Genomic DNA, 15,595 nt, shown 5'->3' with positions numbered 1-15,595 from the left:
TGATAGGATGATAGGCACACTCAAGACCAGTTGCCAACAAATTTCTCTTAGTTTTACCATACCATAGACAATTTGGATAAATAGTTCTTTATATTTTCAGTTGATAGGATAAAATGGTCGATATCAGCACCTTTTAGTCAGTATTTAAATTTTGAACAGTGTTATCGTGCCACATCTAATATATTATGATGAAAAAAAAGGACTTAGCCACGTGGAACAAAATAAGAAAATGAAAAAAAACACAAAGTCAACCCAAAACCAAAGAGAGGAAAAACAACTAGGGCTGTACCAACAAATCAGACAAGAAGGCTTTCAAATAAATAGAAGACATGGATAGAAGAGAAACAACAGCAGAGATGTAATACAAGATAAAAGATAAACTCCACAGTGTTGTTAGACAAAGAATAATTATGAGGATTATATATTTAATTAGAGATAAAACAGTAATATGTACTTTTGTAGTAGCGCAGGCTTTATGATTAAATGCTGAAATAAAATCTAGCTACGGTCTCCCCTTCTGATTAGTGTTAATTTGACTTTTTAAGCCTCATGAGCTTCTGCTAAAACTAATGTCAACCCTTTCTTTATTACTTTCATGTCAGCACAGTTACATTATCAACAAAAATATAGGAATTTCATCTATCCATCAATTTTCTAACCCCCCTTAATCCATTTCAAGGTCACGGGGGGACTGGACCTATCCCAGAGGCGGGGTACACCCTGGACGGGTCACCAGCCTATCAGCCAGAGCACCCGAATGCACCGGGAGAACATGCAAACTCCACACACAAAGGCCCAGCTGGGATTCAAACTGGGAACCCTCTTGTTGTAATGCATGACAGTTTCATTTGATACAAAACGTAAGCATGTTATGATTTCTAAAGGCAGATGTAGCCATATAATGGTTTTGTATCCCGCAGAGTATGGTAGTTTTTACAGTTTTGACCCTTTATTGAGAAACAGCTACATTCTGCACTGTGGACCAACTTAGCTATTGCACATGTTGGTGTAAGGCTGTGATGACATGATGGAAAAACATCTTAGGTAACCTCCCCGTTCACACTCTGTGATCCTTGTTCTTAATTCTGTGAAGCTTGACTGAAAGTCACATCGATCAAAACTCAGTGATGCAGACATATAAAGGCAGGACCAAACCAGCATTTTCAAAAACAAATTTACTTACCCATAGACTGTTGGATTTTAGTGGTTTTGAGGCTCTTTGTTCAATAAGCTTCTGTTGAAAACTGATACTAGCAACATAGTATCAACCATATGAACTGAATAAGTGGTCAATGTTATACCAATTATGATGGAATAGTTTGAATGTCTACATTCATTTTTTTAGGAAGACTTTGATACTATCTGGCTCATGCTGGCTTTAAACCACCTTACAAAGGGCTTCTTGATACTAAATATAATGCTTGACACTGTGTAACATATAGATCAAATAGAATGGAATGATTTGCTCATTACTTAATCATTTTAAGTCAAAATGATACAAAACCGACAGACCAGACTAAGATTTCTTTCTTTTGAAAACGACGTGCACTTTTCAAATTTGATAGCCTTAAAAAAAAAGTCATACAGAGTGAAATTAAAAAAACATTTAATACACTCTAGGTCTCATTTTATGCCATATATATCTGTCATATGCGATGGCAATATTTCATTCGTGGAACCCTACAAAACATTTATTGTAAGTGTAAATCTACTATTTAAAATGAAAACAGTTTCAGAAAAAGTCTTTCCACTCCTCTGTGGTCACGACTATGTACGACTGTAGTTATTCCTCACATGGTAAAGTTTCTGTGAAAGGCTTATTCTGTACTCCCACCAGACCACTTTGATGTCCATGCTGTGTTTTATCTAATCAAGTACATTAATTTCTTACTACTCTCTGTGGCCTTGACAATTAATTCTTTGACAACACCATTACACCTTGAATAGAGCTTTCATCTCAAGCTTTGGCTCAATCAGTTCCAGCCTCTATCAGTGCACTGGTTTACATGAGTGTGTGTATGAGTGGGTGTGAATTCACGCATGTTAGGAAGAGGGAGAGCAAAAGGCTCACGAGGCAACATTTTCACATAGTTTAATTCTTTTGAAGATAATTCATCCCTGCTTTCAAGGTGTGACAAACTAGACTGTTTCCCTTTCTCCATTTTTGAGACACATTCAAATTATTTTCAAGTGCCCCTGTATGTTTCTTTGACCCTCTGTGATTGACTAAAGTCATGCTCATATGTGGGGGATGTGCAATATTGAGGTCTAATTAAAAGCGGCACATAATTGCTGAAGTGGATAACTAATACATTTGAGGGGATACAGGGATGAAACTAACAGTTATTCCATAAGGAAGCACATCACTCAGGACTCAGAATTTTAACTTGAATTCCAGTTAAGGTAGTAAGGCTTCCAATGATGACTACAGGATGTGATGCTGTATTACAGAGGAACCTGGGACATTCTTACATCTTTGTTTTGTAAAGGCTTTGTCCTCGTGGATGTTGGATGTGAAAGGAAACATGGACAATGGAGTTAAAATGCTGACTTTCAGCTTTGATTTGAGAGTTTACAACTAAGGATGTAATCTTACTTTGTTCCTGACCTACATTAATGGGAAGTTATTAAATCTACACTTGATATGATCAAATTTATTGACAGCCTTGACTATGAAGATCAATTCTTTAACCGTGGTTTCCATGTAAAAAGCAGTGAACCGAAACCCACCACCAAGACAACACACAAAGTCTAATTGTGAAACGCTATTAATCTGAGATGAGTAAATACTGAACAGAATATGTGTGAATATTTATAAGGAAAGGCATGTGACTGCAGGAGACCCTGCATGCATACACACCTGGGAATGTGTTCCTTACATGCACTTTGTGTCAGTAGTTGGGTTAGTTGGAAGTTGACCTGATCAGCTATCTGCGAACTCATCAGCTAAAATCTAAGGAGGGTGTTTCCTGGGACAACTATTCCTAGGCTTCCAGTGTAGCAGGAAGATAAACCGGTGAACTGATATAAATACCTAAGGCAGTAGTTTCAATAATTGTCAGATGATGGCCAATGTCTCTTTTGCTGACTTTTCACACATTGTACACACTGCAGGGGATAACACTGGCTGTTTATAAGTAATAAAAGAAACAATGTTTTTCTTTCTTTCTTTTTTCTTGAAAATGTATATTTTGGAGATGGAGTGACTCTTAATGGAGTGACACACCGTCGGCTTCTCTGCCCCCTCTAGAGAAGAGCGCGAATACGTCGACTTGCGTTTAATCAGTTCAGCCGTAACTGACGTCATTAATTGACAAGCGCAGCTTGCAGTTTGGGGCAACTGGCTTCCCACCTCCTTATAGTGAAATCCTCTACACAGACGCACAGTAGCTTCAGTTCGATGCGCTCTCTCCTACTCTGCTTGGAGGACACCTAAGACATTATTTGGCGCCAGAAGTACTCTTTATTGGAAAGGCGAAAATTATTTTGAAGACTTACTGGGAGTTTGGCTCAAGCATTACTGGACGCCAAAGTTATTTGAAAAGTTTTATTTTTCCGAAGGTAAGGCAGTTTCATTTGTTGATTATATCAAATAACAAAGTGGTCTGGTTTACTGATTTTACTGACATATGTGGCAACACGTTCACAGACAGGAATAAGAAAAGCTACTAAGGCATTCATATGGTGTCAGTTTGCTCCCAGATCAGAATTCAGAAGACAACCTTTGATAATGGCTATCTGAAAGTATGCAAACGTGTGATTGACACACTGATCCAAAGACTGGAACCTGATCCCTATAAAGAGTGCTCCATAAACACTTCATTATTTAAAATTCCAGTCATCTCTTCCTGTTATCATTCCATTTGAAATCATTTGGCTCGTAATATAGACTGCAATAGGTGAGTCTCTTGCCGACATTGTGTTTTGGGCTGTCCCACCTTTAAAAGCCATATGGATAGAACTCACAACAACGGCTGGACTTTCAGCACATGTTCGCAATTTTTGGAGCGTGCGTAACTGCGCGCATGTACAACTTTTGCGCCTATCTAGGCATGGAGCGACATTTGTCAAACGTAGTACACACTCGTACGCTCTTTACCAGTTGCTCTACAGATAGGTGTCATCCTATGTGAATGTATTTTTAGTTTGCTAGTAGGTGTTATTTTCGTGTCATGTTTTATCAGGATCATTGGGAGTGCTGAATATCTACATCATCTACATCAATGTGTTGACATCCCAAACTGAATCAAATCACATCACAAAAATCTAAATCTAAATAAGGACGACACTTGTTGAGAGTACAAATAAAAAGTTAACCAAAACACTCATACAGCAGTAAAAAGTGGAAATGAGGTGGACAGACCCATCACAAGTATGTTGCTTATTGAAAAGAAAAGTGAGTTTCATGTAACTGCTGATTTAGTTTAAATCCCATGTTCAGCTACGGCAAGTAAAGGCTAGAACTGATACTGATGTACAAGTAAGTGCATAATAAATGAGGATTTCCTGTAATGATTACATTTTTTTTTGTTGTAGAGTGAAATGAGCACATATTTTAGTATGAATATTTGGCAATCTCATCATTTGCAGAGCACCGTAAATCGTTTTATTCAATCCTTGTACATTTGCCACATATAAGTCAAAGTGTCAACAGTCATTGTTTTCAAAGTCACTGAATAGAAAATGATTTCATGCCTGTTGACCGTGAAAGAAAAACCAAGGAGGATAAACAAAATACTGAAATGTGTTAGTACACTCATTTTTTAAACATATATTTGTTTTCTTTACACATTTGAGTCTGTACAGTCAAAAGATAACTGTGGCTAACCGGTGTATCTAAATGAAATGTAAATGCTCCAATCAGTTGTATTAAATACATTCATTATAATAGGGAAATATTTCATGAATTGTTACTCTATCGTGTACTCATTGTGAATAAGTTAAAAAATGTGAGATTAGATCAAATGTGCACAAAACTTTTGTTTTCTGAGTAAGTTTGCAATTAGTGTTATATACAGTAATATATATGTATATCTATCTATATATAGATAGATATATCTATCTATATATATTTATATGAGTATATATTTACTTAATTTACATAATTCAAAAGACATCAAATTCATTCATTCTGATCAGTGTGCTGGTGGTCCACCTGAAAACAATTCCATAATCAAATATGTATCCTTCCTCAAAGATACATATTTTCATCGAGTCACTTTATCACTCTCCACCTCTGCTTTTCAAATGTGGTCACTTCTGGCTCCAAAAACATCAACAAGACATTAGCCAAAAGTTGCACATGAGGCTTCACAACAGCTGCTTAAAACATAATAAAAACTGAGGCTGACATCACAATGACTCAGACCAACTTCTCTTTACAGTCTATTTGCGAAACAGAGCAGAGCATTCTGCTTGTGGCTGATCTCAGTAGTAGCATACTGTATGTGTTTTATGTGTCTTTCCCTGTTACCTAATGTTTATTGACTGACAGGTGTATTGATTTACATGTCAGTCAATAAACAGCGTAAGGGAATTTGGTTGCTGAGGCGGAATGTGTAAACTGAATGCAGCAGACACTGGTAACATACATGGATGTTAATGCCGTGGTCCTCTCCTTTGCATTACATGTTATGGTACAAAAAAGATCAATACAAAGACGTGAGGCGGGCTTATCTTTCTTTACAAGTTGCACCCACACCTAAAAGAAGCACTGACATCTTTTACTTTTGTAAATGTATTAACAGTGATAGGCCGATTAAGCGGCCATCCAAATGATCAGGCAATAGTTCTGCAGCACCTGCTATTGATTATATCATAAGGCCAGTAATCCAGAAATGAACGGTGAAACATGCAGTGCAGACATAAAGATGCCTTTTACCTGCGGAGATTTACCGAAGTTGATCATATTTTGAATAAGTGCACAGAGAGTGCAGAATAAATTCAGTTATGCAAACATAAAAATATTAAACTCAATGTTCATTTAACAAAAAACTATTTTGTGTCTCGCACATCGTATATAGATATATATATATATTAAAAAAATATTATTATTATCTGATAAGAAAAACTGACAGTGCAGCAAATCTCATAAACCACTATCTTATTCCTCATAGAACACAGAAAACATATCAAAGATTGAAAGTGTGACATCTTACTTTTGTACAAAAAGTCTTAGTTCAACTTACTAACACAGTAAAATCATGTCCAAAAAATATGGGACAGGGCCATGTTTACTACTGTGTAGCATACCCTCTTCTTTTAACAACAGTCTGTAAACGTCTTTGAACAGAAGGGACCAGCTGCTGGGCCAGTCCAGAACAAGGGATTCCTCTACTATGAAGCAATGCTGTTGTAATAGATGCAGTATAGATTTATCTCTGTCTGACTAAAATATGCAAGGTCTTCCTTGGAAAAATACATTCTGTATGGGAGCATATGTTGCTCTAAAACCTGTCTATACCTTTCAGCATTGATAGTGCCTTTCCAGACGCACAATATACCAGTTCCATAGGCACTCATCCATGTCCATGTCATCAGAGATGCTGGCTTTTGAGCAGGGCTCTGATAACAAGCTAAACTCTTTAGTTGGACGGATGCAGCATCCATGATTACCAAAGAAAAATTTAAATATTGATTTCTCTGAACTCAGAGGAGTTTTCTACTTTGGCTAAGTCCACTTTAAATGACCTTTGGCCCAGAGAAGGCAGCAGCGATTCTGGATCATGTTCACAAGTTGCTTCTTCTTTGCATGTTAGAGCTTTAACCTGCATTTGTGGTTGACTAAGCAAACTGTTTTCGTAGTGCTGCCCTTGGACAGCACTGCGAAAACAGTGCTGCCCTTGGACAGCATCTTTGCCCTTGGACAAAGAAATCATGGGTTTTCAATATTCATTTTCAGCCATGTCTTACCCACAAAGATGTTTCTAGGTTCCTAAAATCTTTCAGTGATAATAAGAACTGTAGATGTTTGAACGCTTAAAGACTTTAAAGACGGTACGTTTATCTTGAGAAAAGTGCCCCTCTCCCAACTATCTTTGCTGCTATCACATTCAAGACGAGCCAGTAGTTTAGATTGAATTATTAAATGTCTCACTGTCAATATTTAACAAGTTTCCTGTGTTCTATTATGAATACAATATCGGTTTCAAAAAACAGTTACAAATTCATTTCCATAAATTCATCAATTGTTTTCAACATTTTTATGCTCAGCAGCATTATCGACAACAGATAGATCATCATACTTTTGAAGCTCTCTCTAAATATGTTGTCTTTTGAAAATGTTAATGACTAAAGAAAGAGGAGCTCTCTGACAAATGCAGAGAAATTCTTCCTTCTAAACTATAGCGGAGCAGAAATATAAAGTAAAGATATTCAGATTTTATCCTAAAAAAGAAATGTAGTGTAAATGTGTAAATATACCTTATTAGATTCCAGCAGTGGAGCCACATGCTCCACTGTGCTCACTGGGTCTGAATGTTATTGCTCAGCAGGTTAAGTACAGTGATTTATTTAAGAGCTTTTAACTGAACCTGTTTTCCTGCTGTGACTGAAAATGACATTAGTAAAGCTGTGAGAGTGAACCAAAACATTACATTTTGACAGCATGAATGACAGATGAACAATCAGCTGAAATTTACACAAAAAGTACATAAAGCTGAGTGGAGATAATAAATTTTTGTTGTATAATCACTTTGTAATATCGTCACATTGCTAGTGTGAGAAAAAAAATGTAATCTGGCAATATAAGGGAATTTATGACAATCACATGCTCATTACAATGAAATGTAACATATAACAGCCTAAAGCTTTGTGAGTTACTTCACATATTGTCTTATTTATCAAAATGCAAAGAGATGTTAAAGTTTGAAATTCTGAAAAGCTATAAACACACAGGTTGGTGTCGCCTAACATCAGCTGGAATGGTTGCTTACATTGCTCTTATGACAACAATAAATAAAAATGTTAACAAAAATCAAAATCATTAGATGCCATACAGGTGAAGTATGACATGTAAAAAGATCTACTAATTTGCATCAACTTCCAGAACATAAATCTGAGCAATTGATGCAGCCGTTTTCATTTTGCATTTTAATTTGAATTTTTTTTATGAGAAAATAGCTGTAGATATAAATTGCGATTTTTTAAAAAATTTGTTTAGATATACACATTTTCTCACTGGTGAACTCCAGCCCGCTCTAAACAATCTGTTTTCAGATGGGGCTGTTGGCTGAGGATATGGCATTCATTTCCAACATACCTGTGCCGGTGGATATAACTGTGGCTGTGGTCTACTCTGTCTTTGGTGAGTTTACTCTGCATGATTTCAAAATCATTATGTCTTTTTTTTTTTTTTCAAATAATATTCTTGAAACCACCAACCGAGTTAATAATTCTGTAAATAAGTTTTCTGCGAGGTCTTCTTAAGTGTCAGTTCAGCACAGCATGAGGGAAGATAACACACTGTGAGGCCTGGCAAGTTTACTTTTGTCACTAAGTGGTTTTCACTTCCCTCTAAATATAATGCAATACCCTACCTTAAAGTCCATCTGTATTTACTGAACTATATACATGTGGCCGTTCGTAATTCTTCCTCCATTGTGCAGTTAGTTACTAAAGTCACAGCGAGGCAGCTCTTCGTGTATTATCTGTGTCTGTAACATCACAGGGGGCCTATAAAAATTCTGTGCCACACATTCAAAAAAAAAGGAAAAAAAAAATCCTGCCCAGGTTAACTTTAATCTCATCCTCTGATGTTGGCATTTCTCAGGAATCTATGCAGTCAAAGGCTGCATATGTACATTGTTGGATGAATATGAATGCGCTGTATATTGATGCTTAATACTACCTACTGTTACGCCTGCAGGACCGCAACCCTATCAGATATCTACAACTATGAAAAGTTATGTATGTGAACTTGTGATACGTGTCCTTTTTTTACATAAGGGGCTGAAAATATGCTTCTACTGCATGCCGGTTTATAGGCTAAAGTAATCGGTACTTGACAACCTTATTTCTAAATTACCCAAACAAGACTAAAATCAAATGGTGGCAAAATCCCTATAAAATGTTAGATTGTGATTCTTCTTAATTGCTTAAATGGAATCCTTACATTTGCTTCATGCGACTGCTTTTTTGTTTTAAGATGATTTTTTTCTGAAGCATCACAAACTCAAACTGGATCTTTTTATTGATGTTAGATGCCTTCACAGAGCCTTCTGTGGAAACTACCAGTATGTAGATCATCACATGCATATGTTGACATGAAAGTATGAGACTTATTTCATAGCCATGTGGTTGGATTCATTGCAGATCATTTTGTGTGGAGTGGTGAGAATCTATTGGAGACCACTGTGGTCAAGGAATACCATTGGAGATGTGCATGATCTGCAACTCTTTTTGTTTGGGTGGTCATTTTAAAGTAACATTCACATGAATGCCAACACCCGAGAATTTCCCAGCAAAACTTTTCATTGCACTGAGATGAACAACATTACTGATTTAAACTGTCAAGCCTGCAAGCTGGATCCCATTGTATGGAAGATATGTGAGACATCAATTTCATTTTCTGCACCAGTCAACTGCTAAAACAAACGGGGCGGAGCCTATCCCAGTTGTTATCGAGTGAAAGGCAGGGTACAGGTCACCAGTCCATCGCAGGAATGTACCTACCTGTACCCCCAAAGCTCTTTGAATTTTACCTGAGGAAGAACTTGCTTAGGTTTTGGACTGAAACAGGCTTAACTGTTCATCCAGGCAAATTTTAAAGTGTCTTATTGTTTTTCCAGGCGTATGCTCACTGTTTGGCAACAGTACACTGCTGTATGTGTCCTACAAGAAAAAGCACCTCCTGAAGCCCGCCGAGTTCTTCATCATCAACCTTGCTATTAGCGACCTGGGTCTCACTCTGTCCCTCTACCCCATGGCGATAACTTCAAGTTTCTCTCACAGGTACCGGACTTAACTCCTTCTGTAGCATAAAAACAAGAGAACAAATCAAACAAAGAATGCATAGCTTTTCTCACCACAGGAACATGGGATATTCATTGCACTGTTTTTGTAGATACTGTTTGTAAATCAGACTCCTTTTCATATTTCACAGTTCATTTAATCATATGGTTGGTTGATTGCCTGTGAGTTCACAGATATGGAGTGTCGTGTTCAAGCTACTCTCGTCTTTCCCCTCCTCACCTTCTCCCTCATTGATCTTTCCTCTCTGTCTCTGCTCTGCACTATCCTCTTTCTCACATCCCCTTGCCCTTCCATGCAGGTGGCTGTATGGGAAAACAGTGTGCTCCATATACGCATTTTGTGGCATGTTGTTTGGCCTCTGCAGTCTGACTACTCTAACCCTACTAAGCATGGTGTGCTTTGTGAAAGTATGTTATCCACTCTATGGTAAGTCTTCAAAAATGCATTGTTTCCTCAGTGACATGACATAGGACTAACCATTGCATCCCGAAGTGGCTGGTTATTGATATATCTATGGAAATGAAAGAATAATCCCTCTGTGGAACATTGCACTTGCTTTGAATACTGACATTTGAAGGAGTCACACTCAATAAGAATTACTTGTGATGTTGGTTAACGCAGTGCACTTCCTATTCAGCCTCAAGAAAGGTTGTTCTCAATTTCGTCTAAAAAAATGGCCTCTGAATGAATAATTCTTTTGAAATGTGAATCTACATACATTTTCTATCTCTGTACATTTACAGAAGCACTCGTTTCACTGTGAACTTCACTCTATGTTAACCTGATATAACATAAATCATCAGTCACCTCCTCTGCCTATTACTGGGAGCTAATGAGGCCTGCAGATGCCTAATGTTTCATGCCCTCCCTGAGCTTTTGTAGCTTCACAATTATCAATTCTTATAATTACCCTGTGATCTAAAAGCACTCCAACAAAATGGTTACAACTGCCACTTTCCCTCTCATCTTGCTAAAAAGGTTACATTGTCTCTAAATGTACACAAACAAAAGTGATCAGGGGCCACCTGCTTCTGATCGATGAATCAATAAATCCGTCAATCATGTGTTCATGTGTAAGCTTTTACACATAAACTGGAATTTATAAAACAAGAATGTGTTGTATCTATATCCACCCATGGTTGAAGATGGGAGTTGAAATTAGACTTAAGTATGTGTGCAAAATGTCACAGTAGATTTTTTTAACAAGAAAAAGAACAACATTTTGTCAATTTTATAAAAAGAAAGGGAATGCTCACTTTTACTTTTGTGTGCCCACATTTTTCGACATGAATATGCACAAAATTATATGCCTTTAGCCACAGACCTGAATTGCTTCATTGTGTCAAACCTTGGAACCAATTGGCTATGATTTGAATGGACATTTTTGTTTTTTTATGTAGGGGTGTGCGAAGTACTTATTAAAACAGTGAAAACAACTCAAACTTTTGCACCAGTTGCTTGATTTGTTGCTATTTTCTCATGCAAAGAACATCATTGTTGCTTTGTCATTGCATACACAGTAGCTGCCCAATGTATTCTGCCACTGATCACCTATAAACCCAGCTTATCAACATGGATGCCCTTTGGCCGAGAAATGAGTGACAAAATAACAAGTATCTGATGAAAAACTGATGTAAAATTCACAGCATATAATGTTTGCTCAAACTGCTACATTTTGTTTTTCTCAGTTTGACTTGTTTTAGATGGAGAAAAAGTCCCTTTGCTATGGCCCTGTTCTGAATAGCACTTAGCCTAATGGTCTTGAGATTCTTTTTGAGCCAGTATATTTGGCATCTTTTGTTCTGCACACAAAGCCCCAATTGAGATTGCCCAATACGTCTCGGAACATGTACAAACAGAAACCAGAAAGCTCCATCAAATTAAACTTCTGTCTGAAACACGCTCAGGCCACAGAAGAAAACATCAGCAGCCTGCAAAGAGCTTTCCTTCAGGAAAAAGTCCTATTCTCACCCACGTCACAGCAGAGAAAACAACTCAGTGTGCGCAAGGATGATTAACACCTTGCCCCTAACCTACCCTAACCCTCAGTGTCCTGGAGGGAGAGTCTGCACTCTTGTAAGAGACTTGTTCAAGAAACACTTTTACCACAGTTTGAAGGTATATTTAAGTATCCTGCATGCTGTGCACGAAACCACTGGTGGTGACCCCCTTCCATACAAAATTGAGAGCTCCAAAATTTTAAAGTTTTTGGCAAATGCTTTTACCTGAAGTCAGTGAGGACCTCAGCCTCAGAAACGTCAGTGAGAGCTCCTAATCTTTGCACTATAGCAAAGATGAACATATGTTCAAGAACAGAACAGAGATCTAAAGTACACTGATGCAGCAATAGCTTCATCATTTTCTGGCCCAGATGAACAAAGAGGCTTTTGTGTTTTTCCATCAGTCACACAAGCTGGCATATTTGGAATGACTGTCTTCAACTAGCTAACACTCCCCTTAGTGAACTGAACTTGATTATTCAGCCAGCTGAGAGATTTCTTTGACCCAATAATCTTCTGTCTAGGTTTTCTTGACTTGCTTTCTCCAACTATCCTCATGTACTGTATGTCTTACTTATGCAGTAGCTTATCAAAGAGATAATAACCACAATGATTTATTGTAACTCATAAAGGCATCCAGCTGATGTTGACAAGGGGAGAGTCTGTATGAACATGAGAACTTCTCTCTCAAACCCTTTTTTTATAACCTTCACGTAACTACTTTCATGTATTTTCAACTGATGAAATAGGTAAAACATGATAAATGCCAAATTGTTTTCATCATTCATCATTTAAAGTATCATCAAAATGAAATTTTGGGGACATTTAACTAATTAACTATCAAGTTACTCAACTTCATGAATAAGAAAATATTAACTCATTTTTTTTTTTCCGCAGGAAACAGGTTTAACTCTTTTCACGGCCGTCTGCTTATTGCCTGTGCTTGGGTCTATGCCCTGTTGTTCGCCTGCTCCCCATTGGTCCACTGGGGAGAGTACGGACCCGAGCCTTACGGCACCGCCTGCTGTATTGACTGGCGCCAATCTAATCAGTACACCACATCGCGCTCTTACACCGTTGCCCTGTTCATCTTCTGCTACATCCTTCCATGCTGCGTTATTGTTGCATCCTACACAAGCATTCTGGTCACTGTGCAAGCATCCCGGAAGACTATGGAGCAGCACGCATCAAGGCAGACACACATGAGCAGCATTCAGACAATTATCGTTAAGGTAAGACAAAGATCTACAAACTTTCATTAAAGCACAGTGAACTGAAGTGAGCTACTCTCTTTTATATGTGCTGCAATTGGTCGTTCTATGGTGAAATCCTTCCCCCGCTGATCTGTGACAAGGGTTTAAATCAAATAAAAGCATTAAGTCATAATTAATTAGAGGGGGAAACAAGTATGGTCTACAAAGCACAGTAATTAGTTGGGGTTCAAAAATAACATATTTATGCATGCCTTATAGACCTTCTGGATAGTTCCTGGATAGTTCCCGAATGCTGCATTTGTTTGAAGAAATTTGCAGTGACCTGACCTAAATATCACCCCTTGTGATGTATGTTATTATTAGAAGGAAGTGACTCTGGCTATACTGTGATGGTTGCAAAGTAACAGCTACCTTTGCTGATAAATCATAATATGCTCCTCTCCATTAGAAGATTAATAGAAAAATGATGATCAATTTGAGCATCTGTTTTTACAATCAATCACAGCTTAGATTTTTGTTAAATAACTAGTCTGATTAGATTTCACCTCTGTCAAATCAAATCTCATGAAAGTACTAAATCAAAATGAAAAGTGATTTGCTTAAAAATCTGATAAAAGCTTGCTCTTTGTCTTGGTGCTGCAAACCGTTACTGTCCCAAAGCAACCAAAAACACATCAGCGAGCCACACTGTTGCACAATGTTCCCTCGCTATCATAACAAAAAGTTCTGCCTCAAAGTATAACAGCACATCATGGAGAAGAATGGGAGGCATAGCTCAAAAATCTGAGCAAGCATAAATTGCTGGTCCCCTCCCATCCCTCTCTGCTGTGCTTCAGCTCTACCCCCAAAGCACCAAGTAACAAAGGCAGTTTTGGAAGATGCAGTGATAGACACCAGCTATAGACTTCTCTTAGTTATTGGTCATTTTCATGCAAGTGTGGTTGAGCTTGATATTGCTTTTGACCCACACAGAGTAAGAGAAACTTGATTTGTTGTAGATTGCCTGGCTCCCGACTTATTGTCGGGGCATTGTAATAGTTTCAACTACTATGATGAAAAGTTTTTTTCTGTTAAAACTAAAGCATTTAACGATCTGTTTTAAAAGGTTGATATCTTACGCAGAAATTAGTAGGCTTGTGATTCAGGTGACACTGATCAGCTAGGGAAGCTTAGAGCTTTTAAACTTTTCCAGGGATTAGTTGAGAGGAAAAGCATGAAAAATACCATTTTAATACACTATTGAAGAGCATGTAGCTTTTCAAAAGAATACACTTTTGAGTATATGTAAGTCACACCATTCTCTTCTGTGCTTTTCCCCTCTTTTTCAAGCTAAGTGTAGCGGTCTGCATTGGCTTCTTTGCGGCGTGGAGTCCATATGCCGTAGTTTCCATGTGGGCTGCCTTTGGACACATTGAAAACATCCCTCCTCTTGCATTTGCCATGCCAGCCATGTTTGCAAAGTCCTCCACCATCTACAACCCAATCGTCTACCTAATGCTGAGACCGAACTTCCGCAGGATAATGTGCAGGGATCTAGGTGCATTATGCCATACATGCCTGAAGGGCTGTCTTTGCCCTAAGGGCTCAGCAAAGTGCTGCTCAAAGTCAGACATCAGGGTCAAACTTGGCAAAACGCACAGACAGATCAACCAGTTTCCTTCATCTATCTCCTCTGCTCAACCACCTATCGTAACTTTGAAGGATCCCAGCTGTCAGAGGTGCAAGGATAGTTTTGAATGCTATAGACACTACCCTAAAATGTGTGGCATCGCTAATCCAGCTGCCAATGGACTGTCCTCAAATTGTCACAACACTCCAGTTTCCCAAACACACAAGCACACGTCCGAGAGTGAGTGTCCCACGAAGTCCCTGATAGCCGCAGTAAGGACTGCGGAAACAACCAACCTCCATATCAGTTTAGAGATGATTCCAAGGCACACAAAGGAGGCCTGGCCCTGATCTTTTCTATCATTTATAAGAACCTGTGAAAATACTTGCAAGTTGTAATCTGTCAAATGTGCCATCATTTTTTCTAGTTTTTATTATTTTTTTTAAAGAAATCTCATGTAAGAATTTATGATAAATTCTCACAGTCATGTGACATTTTTAGGCTTTTTTCCTCCAATATTTTTATTTTTTGGTGTTATTGCTTTTGGTATGGTCCAACTTTGCTATGGCTTGGCTAATGTGACAGTAAACAGAATGGCAAACTTACAGCACACGTTGTATTATTTTTTCACGCCTTTGCATTGTTTTCACCCGTTCAGTCTCTTAAAATCTTTTCTTTTTTCCGTAGTATTAATAAAACCCAAAAATCAACGGATGAAAATTAAATTGGCTGTATGAAGTAAGAGCAGTTCTATCTTTTATCTATCTCATCTTTCCTGTACTCTATATTAGGGCAATGCT

General features: G+C 37.9%; 1 protein-coding gene across 1 annotated transcript; it reads left to right on the top strand.

The window, feature by feature from the left end:
* Nucleotides 1-8,217: 8,217 nt before the first annotated feature.
* On the top strand, nt 8,218-15,145 carry opn7a (opsin 7, group member a). The gene is made up of 5 exons (XM_072363900.1): nt 8,218-8,305; nt 9,789-9,951; nt 10,271-10,398; nt 12,870-13,204; nt 14,516-15,145. The coding sequence occupies exons 1-5, from the start codon at nt 8,218-8,220 to the stop codon at nt 15,143-15,145; spliced, it is 1,344 nt and encodes a 447-aa protein (XP_072220001.1).
* The last annotated feature ends 450 nt before the right edge of the window (nt 15,146-15,595 follow it).

Source organism: Leuresthes tenuis, unplaced genomic scaffold (genome assembly GCF_036924035.1).
Source record: "Leuresthes tenuis unplaced genomic scaffold, fLeuTen1.0.hap1 SCAF_14, whole genome shotgun sequence".
Classification (NCBI taxonomy): Eukaryota; Metazoa; Chordata; class Actinopteri; order Atheriniformes; family Atherinopsidae; genus Leuresthes; species Leuresthes tenuis.
The sequence above is the reverse complement of the archived record's forward strand: the minus strand, read 5'-3'. Positions and strand labels throughout refer to the sequence as shown.

What these genes read in the sequence shown, in the direction of transcription:
- opn7a (XM_072363900.1), top strand. Translation starts at nt 8,218, where the DNA reads ATGGGGCTGTTGGCTGAGGATATGGCATTCATTTCCAACATACCTGTG. An exon ending in TGTGGTCTACTCTGTCTTTG is followed by an intron (nt 8,306 to 9,788) that starts GTGAGTTTACTC and finishes TTGTTTTTCCAG; the next exon opens with GCGTATGCTCACTGTTTGGC. An exon ending in TTCAGACAATTATCGTTAAG is followed by an intron (nt 13,205 to 14,515) that starts GTAAGACAAAGA and finishes CTCTTTTTCAAG; the next exon opens with CTAAGTGTAGCGGTCTGCAT.